At 43.2% G+C, this 17,149-nt stretch overlaps 1 protein-coding gene across 1 annotated transcript; it reads left to right on the forward strand.

Moving 5' to 3' along the window:
* Position 1: 1 nt before the first annotated feature.
* On the forward strand, positions 2–12,506 carry epn3b (epsin 3b). Its single transcript, XM_086210914.1, has 12 exons — positions 2–272; positions 4,785–4,991; positions 5,789–5,947; positions 6,300–6,383; positions 6,750–7,041; positions 7,189–7,307; positions 8,039–8,125; positions 9,640–9,763; positions 9,856–10,023; positions 10,105–10,200; positions 10,479–10,772; positions 10,858–12,506. The coding sequence occupies exons 2-12, from the start codon at positions 4,923–4,925 to the stop codon at positions 11,154–11,156; spliced, it is 1,791 nt and encodes a 596-aa protein (XP_086067040.1). The 5' UTR covers positions 2–272; positions 4,785–4,922; the 3' UTR covers positions 11,157–12,506.
* Positions 12,507–17,149: the final 4,643 nt, after the last annotated feature.

Raw genomic sequence — 17,149 nt, forward strand, 5'->3', positions numbered from 1 at the left:
GAGAGCCGTGCTGCTGTGGCGTGTCCTATGCGGATTTCACCACTGACTGCCCGCATCATCATCATCATCCAGGCTAGGCCGGGATTTCAACGCCGCTGGCCCCATTCATCCCCATCATACTTCGGATTTATGTTTGCCGGCTGTCGGCGCGGGAGATAATCGTGGCTGTGCTGTTACAGTAGCTGATTCCAGCGAGGATATAATCGAGGACTTGGAGAGGAGAGGAGGAGGCGGAGGAGAAAGAGGATGCTCCAAGATGAGCAAAGGAGAAGGTTAGTGATGTTGCTGAGATGGACGGAAGATTTGGTTCCCGGGCTTCTTTCTAGAGATCTATTTCAGCATAGTGCAAACCTTGAGTATCATCATGTAACTGCAGCAGTAGGAGCCTGTGCTACGCATGGCAACCCGCTCCATGAGGGGGCGTGTGTGTGAGTGTGTGTGTGAGTGTGTAGAGGCGCTGGTTATATATGTATGTATAGATACTTAGATCCACCATATGGACCCACTATAGGCGCTCGCCATCACTACCTGAAAAAACAGTACACCTGCTGTCGCTGCACGCATGCGCGCCCATAAACGTGGCCCACGGGGTGACGTAGGTTATGTGTGTTTGAGTAATTTGACGCGTCACCTCATCAACAGGAAGGCCTATTACAAGTTATGATAAAAGTATGTTTTAAATGTACAATAAAGCTAAGTTGTTGTGAATATTGTTTTATGTAAATAATCAGCAGCCATCTCCATGGAGATGAAACCATCGACTTTAATTCAAATTTTTCCAGAATGATTTCCTGAGTGAATCAGACACATGTTGTTGTCAATATTTAGAGCTTACAATAATGCATCAGAAAATGTGTTCATAATCCAGTCGAGCATAAGGGCTGCTGCCATCCTCATGTCCAACTCTTCCACCGAGCACGTCCACAGCTTGTCCTCATGACTTCCTCATCACCGTCTCTTTCTGCTCCTCAAAGATTTGACAAAACTATCATATAAACTGAGCTGTGTGGTATTCACAGATATGAGTTGCCATGTCCAATCCCACACACAACATGAGTGTTTGGTGCTGTTTGCCTCAGCTGAGATATGTGGCCTTTACAGGTTGGATTTCTGGTGGGACTGATGGAGATTTTAGAGTTGTCTCGCACACACTAGCTCTCCTCCGATATGAATTATCTGTAGTGGTGTGAGGGTCAGATGATAGAATGAGATATAAAGTACACAGCCTTTAAATACCAGCGTGTGTCTGTGTGTAGATGATTTTGCAGAAAGATGATACTGGTTGAAGTTGCTGAGTTTTCACTTTCTTCTATGTGCCCTTCCCTCTTTCGCTCCCTCCTCTCAGGGTTGTCTGCTTTTGTACCTGCTCTGTTCATCTCAGTTTCTTTGTGCTTCTGCTTGTGTTTGCTTTTTGGCAGAAGTCTGGGGACTTGTTTTAATATGTTTAAATGACCTCTGGGAACTGCACTGACAATGAAAAACATCAAGGTAGGTTTATGAACAGGGCTGCATGGTAAAGTCTCCATTGCCTGATTTGATATTATATAAATATGGTTTAATTATTGCCTTTCCATTATGCCATCCTATTCTTATTTCTGAATAAATGTATCAATAATTTTGTCACTCTTCATTAATCTTTGATTGAAAGTATTTGCATTTTATCAGCCCATAGAGAGAAATACTTCACATATATCTTAGATTGTAATCTTATTGTTAATTTTCACAAGAAAATATACTTGAACTTGTGGGGCAAGTAGAAAATCCGGATTTTTAATTTCATGGAATCAGAACTGATTAAAATGAGTTTGCATTGTTGTTTTGTGGAAGACGCAACTCAACTTCATACACCAGTTTTAGTTACCGGCATTAACACAAGTTCATAATCACAGTAATGGTTTTAAAATATTACGACCATTTGAATAAATTAGATTTAAAAACGACAAATTAAAAATAGATATGGTTTGGGGGTGTAGCTTTAGCGCAGCCTGGGTTTAGGAGGTTAATTGTGCTCCGTGTCAGTGTTGTCGCAGCCCGAGTGAGAAATATCACAAGAGCCCTTAATGATCAAATCCCTTGTGTCCTCCCTGAATGTGAATTTGATAGAGAAAAATGGGTCTGTGAGTGTGTGTGTTGACCTGAATAAAATAAGCCTCCAAGAAGCTTCATCAGACACCTGAGTGCCAGTGATTTAGTGCAACCTACTTCCTTCTGAGTGGGCAGCAGTCATCAGCCTCTCATTCAGTCCCCAGCATCGCTTATGGCACTAATACATAAATAAATATGTGGGCCTGATCAGATCACTACAGCCCAGACGAAGAAAAACCAGTTGCTATTGTAAATATTGCCATAGTGTGTTTGTGTGTGTGTGTGTTTGTGTGTGTGTGTGTGTGTGTGTGTGTGTGTGTGTGTGTGCACGCGCGCACACCAATGAGAGGATTCCCTCTGACCTCACCACCAGCAGGTCAAAGTTTTCTCCTGTCCATCTACTGAATGGAGCGGCAGAGTGCATGTACACTTGTTCTTCCCCAAGAATGAATCCATAGAACTCTGGTGGTTGCCCGACCTTTTTCCTTTCGATCCACTGGCAGGTTGGCATCTGTTGTTTCGAGTAAAATAGTCTAACTCCATTATTCCTGACCCACGGCTGCATCTGGACACCTTCATCATTCCTTCTGTTCTTTCCTAGTTTGGGCCCTGTTTTTCAGCATATATCAATGCCACAGTTTACAGGTGTGTATTTGTATTTTTGTGGAGATGATTTTGTTTTCTTGATCATTCCACATTTGAAATTATTTTACGAAATAGGGACATATTATAGGGCAGCACATTGGTGCAGTGGTCAGCACTGTGGCCTCACAGCAAGAAGGTTCTGGGTTCGAGTCCTGGCTCCATCACAGGATCTTTCTGTGTGGAGTCTCCATGTTCTCACTGTTCCTGTGTGGGTTCTCTCTGGTACTCCAGCTTCCTCCCACAGTCCAAAGACATCAAGAGGGGACGAGGCTGATTGATACTCTAAATTGACTGTAGGTGTGACTGTGAGTGTGAATGGTTGTCTGTCTCTATGTGTTGGCCCTGTGATGGACTGGTGACCTGTCCAGGGTGAACCCCGCCTCTCACCCAAAGGCTGCTGGGATAGGCTCCAGCCCCCCACCCAACTCTTAACAGGATAAGTAGAAGAAAATGGATGGATGGGACAAATTATAGCAGCTGCTTGAACACAGGAACTCTGATCTTGCAGCATTAATTTGACCGTCAAAATTCCCAATTAACAATTGTAAATATAATTTTGTCGTTGAATACTAAGAGTTTTTTTTCCAAATTTTTTTGCTAATTTTCTGTTAAAATCTTCTTATGTTGCTTAAATATCTAGTGTAGTTCTGCCTATTAGTGAATTTTTTTCCAAGCATATACTCATGTCTTTCAGAATCCAAGTAAAATTGCAATTTTTAAATTAACAAGAAATTATCAGAAAACGAGCAAGAACTTTGTCAAAAAAGGAAAGGATTTATATGAAATAATATATATGTAATATTTCATATATTTCCTATACATACACATATATATGTATTTTTTTTTCTGTATACATATACACACACACACACACACACACACACACACACATATATATATATATATATATATATATATACAAATACATATATATGTATTCCTTGCCTTTTTGTTTGCTTTTTAAAGTCAAAAAGACTCAAATCATGACATTATTAAGTTACATCAGCATAATCTATGTTGTCATTGCTTTGTGTAGATGAGAGATGGTAAGAACGGTTGGGCTTTTTGGATGAATGACACCAGTGAGTACATGGTTTTGGATGCAATTTTCACGAATGTTAAATGATCCAAATGCCTTTATCCATTTAGTGTAGTTATGTTGGGATGCAGCTGTAAAACCGCCTTCGATCAAAAATAAAACCTCATTTTCCATTGTTTCATCCTACAAAGACCTGCTCCTTCTATACCTCCATCACCTACTTGCTCGGATCAAGTAAGGCCCATTAGCTCCCAAAATGTTCTAATATGGCTAAATGGTTCTCATGATCTCATCCCTCACAAGAGTAGAGCAGCAGAAACAGTTAGTGATGCAGTACAGCAGCTGAAGACACTGACCTGAGTCTTTCAAAACCATCTGCTCCAGTGCCTCCTGTCCTCTGAATACTCTAACATTACATGCAGCTAGTTCATGAAAATGAAATATTATAATATGATTAACTAAGTGTAAATGAGAAATATAAATTTGATTCCTGATTTCAGCTTGAGTCACATCACATTCATCAGCACTGGTGGTACTTGAACACTGAATACAACAACTCTCATGATCCCAACATACGATGTCACCAAACTCCTGGTCATCCCAAGAAAATGTTATTATCCAGGTTTTTTGTTGTTGTTGTTGTTTTTTACATTGTACATGTCTAATGAGTGTTGAATAAACAAATGGCTAAACTAAGATTGCAAACATTAGCATTTTAGAATTGTCATCGTCTGCAGGTTAACAGGCCCATGTAAACATTCGGCTCGCGTCTCATCCGTGCCTGTAGCCTTGCTCATAATTCATCACAGTTGCCTTGCTGACAAATATTGAAGATGGTTATTTGATTGATTATGAAGACGCTGCAGCTGTGCGAGTCATTTTCACGAAAGGCAAATGTGTTTTCATGTAGCCAAGATTTCCTGGCTAATCGGTTCAAAAAAGAATGAATGACAGAATGACTGTTTTTATCTTTTAGTATTTGTGATCACACATGGTCTTTATGTCTTTCTTACAGGGACACCCGATAAGTCCTGCCAGAGAAGAGGAGCCTTCATCAGCATAGCTTCCTCTCTTCTCCTTCAGTCCATGTTCCTGTTTTCACTTCTTTGAGGGTTTCTCTATCTATCCCTCCACCTCCCCATCACTTGTCACCATGACAACCTCAGCCCTGCGCCGACAGGTGAAGAATATTGTGCACAACTATTCGGAAGCGGAGATCAAGGTATTTTAACTACTACAAGCCTGTGTGTTAGACTCTGAGGGAGGATAATCTCCTATGTCAACACTGACACACAAAAAACCCCTTCTGCCTCTTTGATCCAGAACTTGTTACTGTTAGAGATGAATATACGGTGGTGAGTCTTAGGGGAGTAATGCCTCTGCAAGTCCATGGCTCAGTTTGAGTTTGGGTTTTTGGGTCAGAGTTTCATCTGTGTTTGTAAGGAGAAGAGGAACATCCCCAGCAAATGACAAAACACAGAGCCGATGTGTGTGTGTGTGTGTGTGTGTGTGTGTGTGTGTGTGTGTGTGTGTGTGTGTGAGAGAGAGAGAGCGAGAGAGAGAGATACCTATTGGAAACCTTTTCTAGTATAAACACTGATATTATCAGAACCCCTAGTACTTATGGGGAGCAAAGACCTGTCCTTATGTGGCACAACATAATTTATGAGTTCCTTGTTTCCTGTATGTGTGTGTGTGTGTGTGTGTGTGTGTGTGTGTGTGTGTGAGAGAGAGAGAGAGAGAGCGAGAGAGAGAGATACCTATTGGAAACCTTTTCTAGTATAAACACTGATATTATCAGAACCGCTAGTACTTATGGGGACCAAAGACCTGTCCTTATGTGGCACAACATAATTTATGTTGTGCCACTGCAATGCACTGCAACTCGAGGTTCACACATGCAAATTGGAGTTTTATGTATGGCCGATTTTTAAACCTTAATGATAGTAAAGTATATTAGAATGGTTTACGAAGAAAACACTGAAAGGAAACCGATGTTTCTCTGCTTGTGGTATGTAGGTTCGGGAAGCCACTTCCAATGATCCATGGGGTCCTTCCTCATCTCTCATGTCAGAAATCGCTGACTTAACCTTCAATGTGGTAGCATTCGCTGAGGTCATGGGAATGGTGTGGAAACGCCTCAATGACAGCGGCAAGAACTGGAGGCATGTCTACAAGGTTAGAGACTCAAACATCTTAGTCTTTAGAAGTCCTCTCTGGTGTTTCACAGCCATTCTGCCGGCCAACCTTGGATTTTGCTTTCTGTCTCCCCTCTGGCCACTCAGCTCCATTTCCCCTTGTTCATGTCTCCTAGCTCTAATAACTTATTTAACTGTCTTCTGTTGTTCTACAAACAAACAACAAACATTGCTTGCGCACATCTGCTTGTCATGCTGTTCCAGACCGAAGCCTCTCACTGCACATATTCCCAAACTTTACAGTGGCTCTGCAGTGTTTCCTGATGGTATAATATGAAGAATCCAAATGTACTGAATTGTATTAGTGTTTGAATCAGCATGCCGTTTTTCAGGCCCTGACTCTGCTGGATTACCTGCTGAAGACGGGATCAGAGAGAGTGGCCCAACAGTGTCGAGAGAACGCCTTCACTATTCAGGTGCATGAGGAGTTTGTTTGTTCATATTCATAATACTTTTATGGTTGTTCACCTGTTCTCCCAATTAATTACCTTGACAGAAATGAGTCTTTCTATGTAGCATATTTAAAGAATACTGCTGCTACGTATGATAATCACAGCCAATACAATAAACCACACTGGCCCTTCAAAATATGAACTAGAATAACTGTTCAGTGGGAAACACATCATTCTTTTAAGTATCTATGCCATAGAGAGGGTCAAAGCAACTAATATTTTCTTTAATTAAAAGAAACACATAAAGTGACTGGGTAATAGTATTAAAATTTCAATCAGTAGAATCAAATATATCATGTAAAACTCAGTCTACATATGATTGTGGTTCAGACACTTCGCGACTTCCAATATGTCGACCGTGACGGCAGAGACCAAGGGGCTAATGTCAGAGAAAAAGCACGCCAACTGGTAAGCCTCCTTCGTGATGAGGAGCGACTCCGCCAAGAGAGGAGTCAAGCCTTGAAGACAAAGGAGCGAATGGCTGGGGGAGGCAGTGGAGGAGGAGGGCATGGTGGAATACCCCCATCCTACCACCCAGGCAGGCGAACAAGCCAGCCCAGCATGGCTGTGTTATACGGAGAGGAATTCAGTCGCTCCAGAGGATCCCCGTCCTCCTTCAACTGTGAGTGTTGTCATAGCTGAAGTATGAACTTCTGTGAATGACTCAATTTAAGGTGACGATTTCTGACCAAAGGGAGGTAGAGTTAAAAAGCACTTTGATTAAGCCACAGAGCCTCTTTTCATGCGTACCTGCACTGTCTTTTTGCAGCCTCGTCCTCATCTCCTCGTGCTGCCTCTGACCTGGAGCAGGCTCGACCTCAGACAAGCGGCGAGGAGGAGCTGCAGCTCCAGCTGGCCTTGGCCATGAGCAGGGAGGAGAGTCAGAAGGTATACACACACACACGCACCACACACACACACACACACACACACACACACACACACACACACACACACACACACACACACACACATTCTCTGAGTGAGCCACACATTTCTTTTTCCTACAAATATTCTGAATATTTGCTGCACTTTTCCAAAAGGGCCCACCCTTCTCCTGTTACCATAGAGATGGACGAACTGTTCTTGGCTGAATGCGAACTTCAAATTAGTGTAGTTCTTGGGCTGCAACTAATGACCTTCATAATTCTCCACAAAAGCAGACACACATAACATTAAACGTGAATATGCTTTCACATAGCTCGTCTGCTGAAAAGGCAAAAGGTATCCCCATGTACAGCCATGTCAAAGAGCTGGCTGGCTGGCTGGCTGGCTGGCTGGCTGGCTGGCTGGCTGGTGTGCCAGCCACAGTGCACATTTTCTCCTTAAAAACCTCTCTTAACCAGCCTTCAGGGCCTCTGCTGTACTTGCTCTCTAACTCCACAGATTGTCTTCCCTCTTCTGCTTTCACAGAGCATCAATATTTATATCTCTCTTCTCTCTCATGAACACCACACAAACTTTTAAATACATAAAGTAACTTTGTATAAATTCTATATTTTCCTCATTCGAAACCAGCCTTTGTTTCTCACTTAAATATGTCATCAGCACCTCAAGTCTGTCCGTGCGTATCCTTGCTGATTGCTGTGGTTGATGATGTCACGATGCTGCCCCTGCAGGAGCAGCGCTGTCGCCAAGGAGACGAGTCCCTGTTACAGAAGGCCTTGGATGAGAGCAGGAGAGAGAGCCAGTCAGGGACACAGGAGGTGAATATGAAAGTGTGTGTGGGTGTATGCATGATTTGTGCGCATTTGCATTTGTGTGCTTGTGTAGGTGGTTGGTGGCGGGCAGTTAGAGTATGATGTTCCAAGTGTGAACTAAAGGATAGAAACTGAAATGAGACCACAAGCTCATCATAATGATGGAGCTTTGAGAGAGAACAGGTAGAAAGCTGAGAGAGGAGAAAGAGGTGCCTGCTGAATGATAATGACTCGTCTAACCTTGAGCTCAGCGTGACATTTCCCTGAAAGCATTCTCCTTATCTGGTAGCGCACCAACTCCCTCACTCATTGGCCTGTCAACAAGCCAATCAGAGCCACCAGCTGTCTTATGTAAAGGTGCCATGGCTTTCTAATTGCTCCTATTATATTCTTATCATTCTTATCGGATAAATGCTACGAGCAGGGTAGAAAGCTTTGAAATAAGAGTGAGTGGGAAACAAAGAGGAAAAGTCAGCTTGACATGTCACAGCTCATCATCACACAATAACTCACAGTAACTTAAATATTAAGACAGAATGATCAGTTAGAATAAAGATTTCTTTCGGGTTTCAGCTGTAAAAATAATTGGACAATCATTAGAACTTCTTACATTTCAGGAAAGATGAGACAACAGATATTTGAAGTTTTCTTAAAGGCTAGACAGTATCACAGGATGTCTGATTGACAGGCTGTGAAAGTGGAACATATTAGACTACATTTTTTTCTGCAGAAAGGACACCACTTTTTGAGTTCATTTTTTGTAAAGGCAATGAGACTTGGAAATATATACATACATATATACATGTATAAGAATACATGTATAGATAGATAGATAGGTAGGTAGGTAGGTAGGTAGGTAGGTAGGTAGATAGATAGATAGATAGATAGATAGATAGATAGATAGATAGATAGATAGATAGATAGATAGATGGGTGGGTGGGTGGATGGATGGGTAGGTAGGTAGGTAGGTAGGTAGGTAGGTAGGTAGATAGATAGATAGATAGATAGATAGATAGATAGATAGATAGATAGATAGATAGATAGATAGATAGATAGATAGAAAGGGGTTGGCATGGTGGTGCAGTGGTTAACACTGTCGCCTCACAGCAAGAAGGTTCTTGGTTCAAGCACGGGGTCTTTCTGTGTGGAGTTCACATGTTCTCCCTGTGCCTGCGTGGGTTCTCCCCACCAGGGTGAACCCCGCCTCTTGCCTGAAGGCTGCTGGGATAGGCTCCAGCCCCTGTGACCCTTAACAGGATAAGTGGTAGAAAATGGATGGATAGATAGATAGATAGATATTGTTGTATTAAATTACTGTTTTTTACTGCACCATCCACCTGACTTAAGATGTTTTTCTTCCTATCCGATGAATATTTGTTCTATGATCATTTATTTCCTGTATGATATGTCACAAAGCTGTTGAGAGCTCACATGGTCCTGTTGGGTTTTAGGTCATTTCAGGTTATCCAGTCATGTAAACTAAAGCAGGTTCATTGAAGTGTGTGTTGCTCCTCCTGTAGTCAGCCATGCTGGACCTAGTGGATATATTTGGTGCATCCTCTGAGGCCCCAGCTCCTCCCAGCGACCCCTGGAACTCTGCTCAGCCCGCCGCTGACATGACCTCTGACCCCTGGGACTCTGTAGGTAGGTGGTTCATCATATTGTCCACACGCACAAAGGCTGATATGATACAAGAGCAGTCAAGTCTTCATGGCCTCTCCTGTCTCTTTACACAGCGGTCCACTCCAGCACTCCTGTCGTTGGCGGCCCCTGGACAGCCCCAACCTCATCCTCCAACTCTTCTAATCCTTGGGCTCCTTGTGACAGAGCATGCACGGACCACTGGGAAGCAGCACCCACCTCCAGTCCTGTCAATCATGCATGGGAGAGCCCATCTGAAGGAGGCATGTCTCAGAAGCAATGGCATGTCATTTTGATTGCTGTTAAAAGATGTAGATTTCATCAGTTTAACATTCCTCCTCTAGGAGATGACAAGATGGAACCATTTGCTCCCCAGGAAGAGGAGAAGCTTCAGCAGGAGGTTCCTCAAGTGTCCTCCCCTCAGCCCGCCAGTCCTACAGGTACTAGGAGGACTCTAACTACAGAATACTGTTTGCCTCAGGTTGATAACTGTTTCCATTAGGTTGCCTTGGTGCCTCTGATAGATAATGACACTCCTTTGTTTGTGTAGTGACAGATTTGTTTGTATTTTTTACAAGTAGCGTGTGTGGGCGAGACTTTCAAAGCAATACATAGGGTGATTTCGAGATAGGATTTCTGATCATTGAGACACATGTTACTGAGATCTGCCACCATCAAAACAACAAATTAGGGCAATAATAATCTCTCCCTGTTGCAGATTCAGAGCTGTTTGGGGTGAAGACAGACGCGGACACATGCTTCAGGGGGGATTCCAAGACAGATCCGTTTGGGACTGACCGTCCAGTGAACCCCCAGGTAAATGGACGACACTCTGCCAGCCCAGAGATGTTTGACTTGTCCCGGCTAGCACCCCCTCTCAGCGCCCCACCTACACGTGTATGTCGGACCCCAGAGGCCTTCCTTGGACCAACAGGGGCCTCACTGGTCAATTTGGATGCCCTGATACCCCTAAACCCTCCGAGCAAGACGCACAACAACCCTTTCCTTTCAGGTATTAAACGGCTACTCAAGATCTCACATTTATACAAAAATATTGGGATATTTTAGTTTTATAACCACCTTCTCTGCTTCCCCAGGCCTGAGTGCTCCGTCTCCCACCAACCCCTTCCACTGTGACCAACCTCGCCTAACCCTCAACCAAATGCGACCATCCTCCACATCCCCATTGCCCCCCCACATGCTCTCCTACAGCCCATCACTACCACTCCCTCTCTCCCAACAGCTGCCCGTACTCCCCTCCTCTCTCACACAACCACCTGCCAGACTCCTAGACCTTCCCTCCAACCTTCCCCAGCCCCTGCTGCCCCTTTCTCCTCGGCTAGTGCCCCGGACCCAATCACAGGAACAGACACACAGCCACAACCCCTTTCTTTGAGACTTCCACAGTCATTACCTTTCCTTCAAGCTGCCGAGGGAGTCGTCAGAATAGACAGTTGTGGATCACTCTATGCCGACTGTGGAATACGATAAGACGAGTAAATGAGCCGGAGCTGGACCAGAAATCCGGATCTGATGTCATCATGCACACTTGAAATGAATAAAACTCGAATTGGATGTATATGTGTCTGTCAATAGACACATCAGCTGCTATATAACCTGAACTCTTGAAGAAAAGCTTACTGACACACACACATACACACAAGAACACGCACATACACTCTTGATCATGCACTCAGGTCTACTTAAGGGTGCATGGACACATAAAGACACAAAGATTGTGCACAAGCTTTGCAAACATATTGTCACATTTTGCACAGACACAAACAACCAAACTAACAGGGTGTATCTCAACAGTCCTTTCAATGCCCCTCCAGCAACGACCACTCTGAGCATCACTAATTTCACCAGGATTCTTTCCACTGCTGCTTCACCGACAAGAGCATGAATGCATCCCACCCTGGAGACGTCAAATGTATTCCAATCAGCACCTGAGTTTTTCTAATGCGTTTGCTCTTCATGAGTCAATAGAATCTTGAGTATTCTTGGCACAATTTAAGAAATGAAGAAAGTCCAAAGAAGTGAGATTTAAGAAAACATTCATCACTGTTCAAGAACTATTTGACTCAGATATTCCTCCATACACACACAAACATACTTTATTTTGCATTACCTTGTTACCTTGCAAGCTCAGTAGCATCTGGTCCCAAGTTATTTGCCCTTTTTGGCAAATAGCCTTGACAGGATCCAGGTGGATTTCAAAACTGGACAAAACCAGCCTAAGCTAGACCTTGCTGTGTCAATCTGGACCTTAAATGATCTTTGATTGTACCCAACCGGACCCGTGTGCCTGTCTCTACAGCTGACCCACAATGCATTCCCTGCTAGTTCGTGTTGGTGCTGTTGAGAAGGACCTCAGGGAGACCGCTTTGCCCCTCCTCCTGGTGAATGGAAAGGAATTCATCTGTAGAAACTCATGACAGGGAGATCAGCGATTTAATTTCACAGGTGGATATCTGACGGGGGATGAGTAAAACAGAAAAATGAGAATTTAAATCAATTCAAATGAAAACAAATGTGAAACTGATGTAGTGAGGGTTCGCTCCTCTCTTCTGCTCCCCGTGTGTGAAGAGCAAGAGAATCTGTGATCAAAAAAGATGTCTGGTCATCACTGCACTGAACCTGGACTTGAATGTGAAATGCCTGCCTCTAGGTACACACAGGCGTAGTATATGTGTATTTAACAGAACAATACCTATACAGTATTATAAAGTATACCAATAAATGAATGGTGTTTGCATTATAAGTACTTGTTTTGTTTATGAATTTCCATGTGTCAGTGGAATTCATCAGAATGTTTTTTCCATTATTTATTCATCTGAGGGCGGCACAGTGATGCAGGACAGGTCACCAGTCCATCTCAGGGCCAACACATAGAGACAAACAACCATTCACACTCACATTCATACCTACGGTCAATTTAGAGTATCAATCAGCCTCGTCCCCTCTTGATGTCTTTGAACTGTGGGGGGAAGCTGGAGTACCAGAGAGAACCCACACAGGAACAGGGAGAACATGCAGACTCACACAGAAAGATCCCATGATGGAGCCGGGACTTGAACCTGGAACCTTCTTGCTGTGAGGCCACAGCGCTGACCACTGCACCACCGTGCCCAATCTGAAGACACTATTGCGGGTGCTGGGTATTGTAAATGACTGAATTATTAATGAATTAATTTACTGATTGATTTTGCAAATGAGGTGGCACGGTGGTGCAGTGGTTAGCACTGTCGCCTCACAGCTAGAATTCTGAGTTCTGGCTCAGGCACGGGATCTTTCCTCCCACAGTCCAAACACATAATCCCCACTCTTCAGATGTATCACTAAATATTCCACCAGCAAGATCATCACCAAACATCCCTAATTTCCAAGTCTCATTATATCCAGTGTTTCCCTTTGATATTCTTCATTTTTAAAGGCAAACTCTGGGCTAAATAAGTTCATATTTTCATATATTCTTACTGTGCTGGTATATTCTTCAAAAGAGCCTCAAGAAAACCCCAAAACAAACGTTATCATGTGTTTCAGTTTGTTCTCCTACCATTAGATGGCAGTATTGCACTGATTTAATCATTTATGGTGCCACTTCACATTCTTTCAAGAAAAAAACTCTCATTAGACATTTAGTCGTACTGATCGTACACACCGGTGAAGAAATGTCACGCAGTGATTCTGAATGAAACTGTAGTTTAATGGGTTCAGCGTGCACTCTGAGGGAGTTCTCCTCACCATAAATATTTTAACATAGAACAAGAATTGTTAGTTTTGTTCTTCCCAGCCACAGCCATGGACCCAACAAACATTCAGCAGCCAGGAACTACAAGAGCAAACATTTAAACTTCAAGAATAAAACATCAATATCTTTGTCCTTTGGTGCTGTTGGGTAAAAAAAGAGGCAGATTTCATTGATTAAAGCTGTCAGAAACGGTACTACTACTCCAGAAGCAAATCTAAATGAATCAAATCATGATCTCACACTTACTTCCTTTGTTTTAAAGTCTGTTTTTCCTCTCTCCAAAGAAATCAAGAGCAACCTGATCACAGATCTAAACATCTGCAGCCTCAACCTCCAGATACAGGAGGTCAGTTTGTGTGCATGCTTGAAATGCAGCGCTACCATATGGCGCTGATTTGAAGAAAACAGCAAAGTAAACAGGCAGCCAGGAATGATTGGGAGAACTGTGTTGTGGGAGTTAGTGCAGAATATTTTCGATGCAAAAGTTTTAGTGTTGCGCTTACGGACCTGCAGTGCAGGGAGCTGGATAAACTCCACTGTCAGAACCCTCAGCGGGATTCATGACCTCAGCCTGAACCTCTCATATTGAAATGTCTGAACAATATCATAGTTAATATTCCACGACTGTCTGCTGCTATCCCTCTCTGTTATTCATAATTGTAGAGCTGCTTTGCCTCCCAGGCATAATGCAATACTATTAGGTTTGTCAGAACTCTTACTGTGTTTCATAAATCTGATGATTTTGACAGTAAATGTTTCCACCGTGTTACAAGTTTGTTCACAAGTGTATAAATGTGTGCTGTTTTAATCAGTACAACTAAGCCAAGTGTTCTCATGGTTACAAGTATCACACGTTGAAACAGGAGAAAATCGTTCCTCATCTTGGCTCCGGTTTGCTGCCCCCCTGGAGCTGTTGATCCAGGCCTGCGATGAGGCAACCGTCCAATTTAAAGAAGCAGTCGGAGCTATAAATTAAGGTTCGTCTGATCAAGATGCTGCTGCAATGTGGGAGCAATTAGTCTGCAGGACAGGCTTGCTCCAACCATCTCCTCTACACACACACACACACACACACACACACACACACACACACACACACACACACACACACACACACACACACACACACACACACACACAGTGACTTTATAATCCAGGGAAATTATTAAACAACATCCTGCCAGACTGGTAACTTATTAAAGAGGACTGTGTGTCTGTGTGAATGTGTTGTAAGATATTTTGAAATACATAGAAGAGATGGTTTATATTTTTCAAAAGTAGACACAGAAGCCAGAGCTGTCTTCTTTTTGATTATAACAAATGGCGGGGGGGGGGGGGGGTCTTACTGGCCTATTTATTCAGGAAGTGCTGCTTATTGAACGTCTCCTAAAAATACCCAACAATAAATTGTTAAAGGTAAAACAATTAAGAGAGCACGTACAGTATTTTTTTTTTTGACATCTCAGTTGTGACATATCTGAGCCCACAGACTTTGGTTGTTTGATTGTACCTGCTGTTATGATTCTATCTTGAAATGGTTTGCATCAATCCCATCGGAAGAATGGCACCTCTCTGATGATGTGTAACACCTACCAGCATATCAATTGCAGTTGTAATCAATGTCGTTTGACTGCAGGCTTGTGTCTGCTTCAGCTGAGCAGGAACAGGTTTGTTTGGGTGGTTATTGTAGTCATAAACCCAGAGTGACTCATACATACTGACCCAGTACACACTGAACACATTTTGTCCACAACACAACCCCCCCACCACACACACACACACACACACACACACACACACACACACACACACACACACACACACACACATACACACACACACACACACACACACACACACACACACACACACTCTTTCTGCTCTTTTTAGAGAAAATAAAACTGATGGTCAGAAATAATATTTCAACCCATCCTGTTTTTCTGTCTGCTCACCAAGAAAAACCTCCTGTGCTGCAGCTGCCAACATAAAAACAAGTGCCTGACAGGAAATCGAGAGAGAGCTGTTTCATTTCACTGTTCCCTGTCATCAAAACAAGTCAGACCAAACACAGCAGAGCAGAAAGAGAGAAGTGTATACTTTATTGTATGTTTAAAAAAAGAGAAAAAACACTCAAACATCATATCAGTGATTTGAGATCAGCTTCGTCATCTGGGCCTCCTGTAAGCCTTAGGTGAAGCATTGCTGTCATGATCTGTTATTGGTTTCATAAAGTTTAGTTCTGTCCGGCTTTTGATTTGCTCTGCTGGGTTTACTGAGTGGAATTCTTTGTCTTTTGACCGTCACATTTAGGTAAATCCACGGTGACAAAAATTGTAAGAACACCACTCATTTCTACAGGTCACAGTAAAGGACAGAGATCCTAGCAGACCATCCATCCGGCTGGAGCCTATCCCAGGAGCCTTCAGGCGAGAGGCAGGGTTCACCCTGGACAGGTCGCCAGTCCATCACAGGGCCAACACATAGAGACAGACAACCATTCACACTCACAGTCACACCTACGGTCAATTTAGAGTATCAATCAGCCTCGTCCCCTCTTGATGTCTTTGGACTGTGGGAGGAAGCTGGAGTACCAGAGAGAACCCACACAGGAACAGGGAGAACATGCAGACTCCACACAGAAAGATCCCGTGCTGGAGCCAAGGTTCAAACCCAGAACCTTCTTGCTGTGAGGCAACAGTGCTGACCACTGCACCACCGTGCCACCCCCTAGCAGACCTCCCAGGTATAAACCCCACACTAAAGTATAGGTTTGATACATTAACAGCCTGTTGGTTGTTTAAAACTATGTTTTTGATGACGATAAAGAATGATTAAAGAGTTAACTTAACCCTGTATTGTCTTTTTTTCCCAGTCAAGCGTGAGAGCCCCCCTATCATCTCATCCCTCTCTTCTCCTCAGGTGGTAGCAAGCTCGTGCCCAGGGGTGTGGTCAGGCAAAATTAGGGTCCTGCTGCTCCTCCTTGCGACCTCCTCATCATGTCATTGACACTGATGCAGACAGCCCAAGGTTGACCAGCCTAAAAACTGGCCGTCTGTTTTAACAGAAAGTATAGCCTTGCTTCTAAATATGTCATTATTTACCACAAGTACAAGAGGAATTCCAAAAATGTTTTAGGAAGAATTCATTTAACTCCAGCTTCCTCCCACAGTCCAAAGACATCAAGAGGGGACGAGGCTGATTGATAATCTAAATTGACTGTAGGTGTGACTGTGAGTGTGAATGGTTGTCTGTCTCTATGTGTTGGTCCTGTGATGGACTGGTGACCTGTCCAGGATGAACCCTGACTCTTGGAAGACTTGGGATGGTTGTACAGGAGCCGATTAATGCATCCAAAAGGAGCGTCACTCCCTGTGCCCACAAGGTGACGCGAGAGAAGACGCAGTTACGGTGCAATATGTTGACGTACACTCGGTGAAGGCAGAACTGTGCAATTTTGATATCGTTAGATGATGTTTGTAACATCTGACTTTGTTCCTGTAACCGCTGAGTGGAAAAGACGAAAGAAGTCAGAATTTTTTGTATAAAGAAAGAGAGAATCTATTTTTTTTAAATAAAAGTCAACACGAACTTTCTTCAAGACTGCGGTGTTATTTTACACCATGTCGTTGACGTCA

Source organism: Aulostomus chinensis, chromosome 8, assembly GCF_037954235.1.
Source record: "Aulostomus chinensis isolate RoL2024-O1b breed Wild chromosome 8, RoL_Achi_v1.0, whole genome shotgun sequence".
Lineage (NCBI taxonomy): Eukaryota > Metazoa > Chordata > Actinopteri > Syngnathiformes > Aulostomidae > Aulostomus > Aulostomus chinensis.

Excerpts from the sequence above, each read along its gene's own strand:
- epn3b (XM_086210914.1), top strand. The coding sequence starts at position 4,923 with ATGACAACCTCAGCCCTGCGCCGACAGGTGAAGAATATTGTGCACAAC. Across the intron at positions 6,384-6,749 it reads AGAACGCCTTCACTATTCAG|ACACTTCGCGACTTCCAATA; the intron begins GTGCATGAGGAG and ends ATTGTGGTTCAG. Across the intron at positions 10,024-10,104 it reads GGAGAGCCCATCTGAAGGAG|GAGATGACAAGATGGAACCA; the intron begins GCATGTCTCAGA and ends TTCCTCCTCTAG.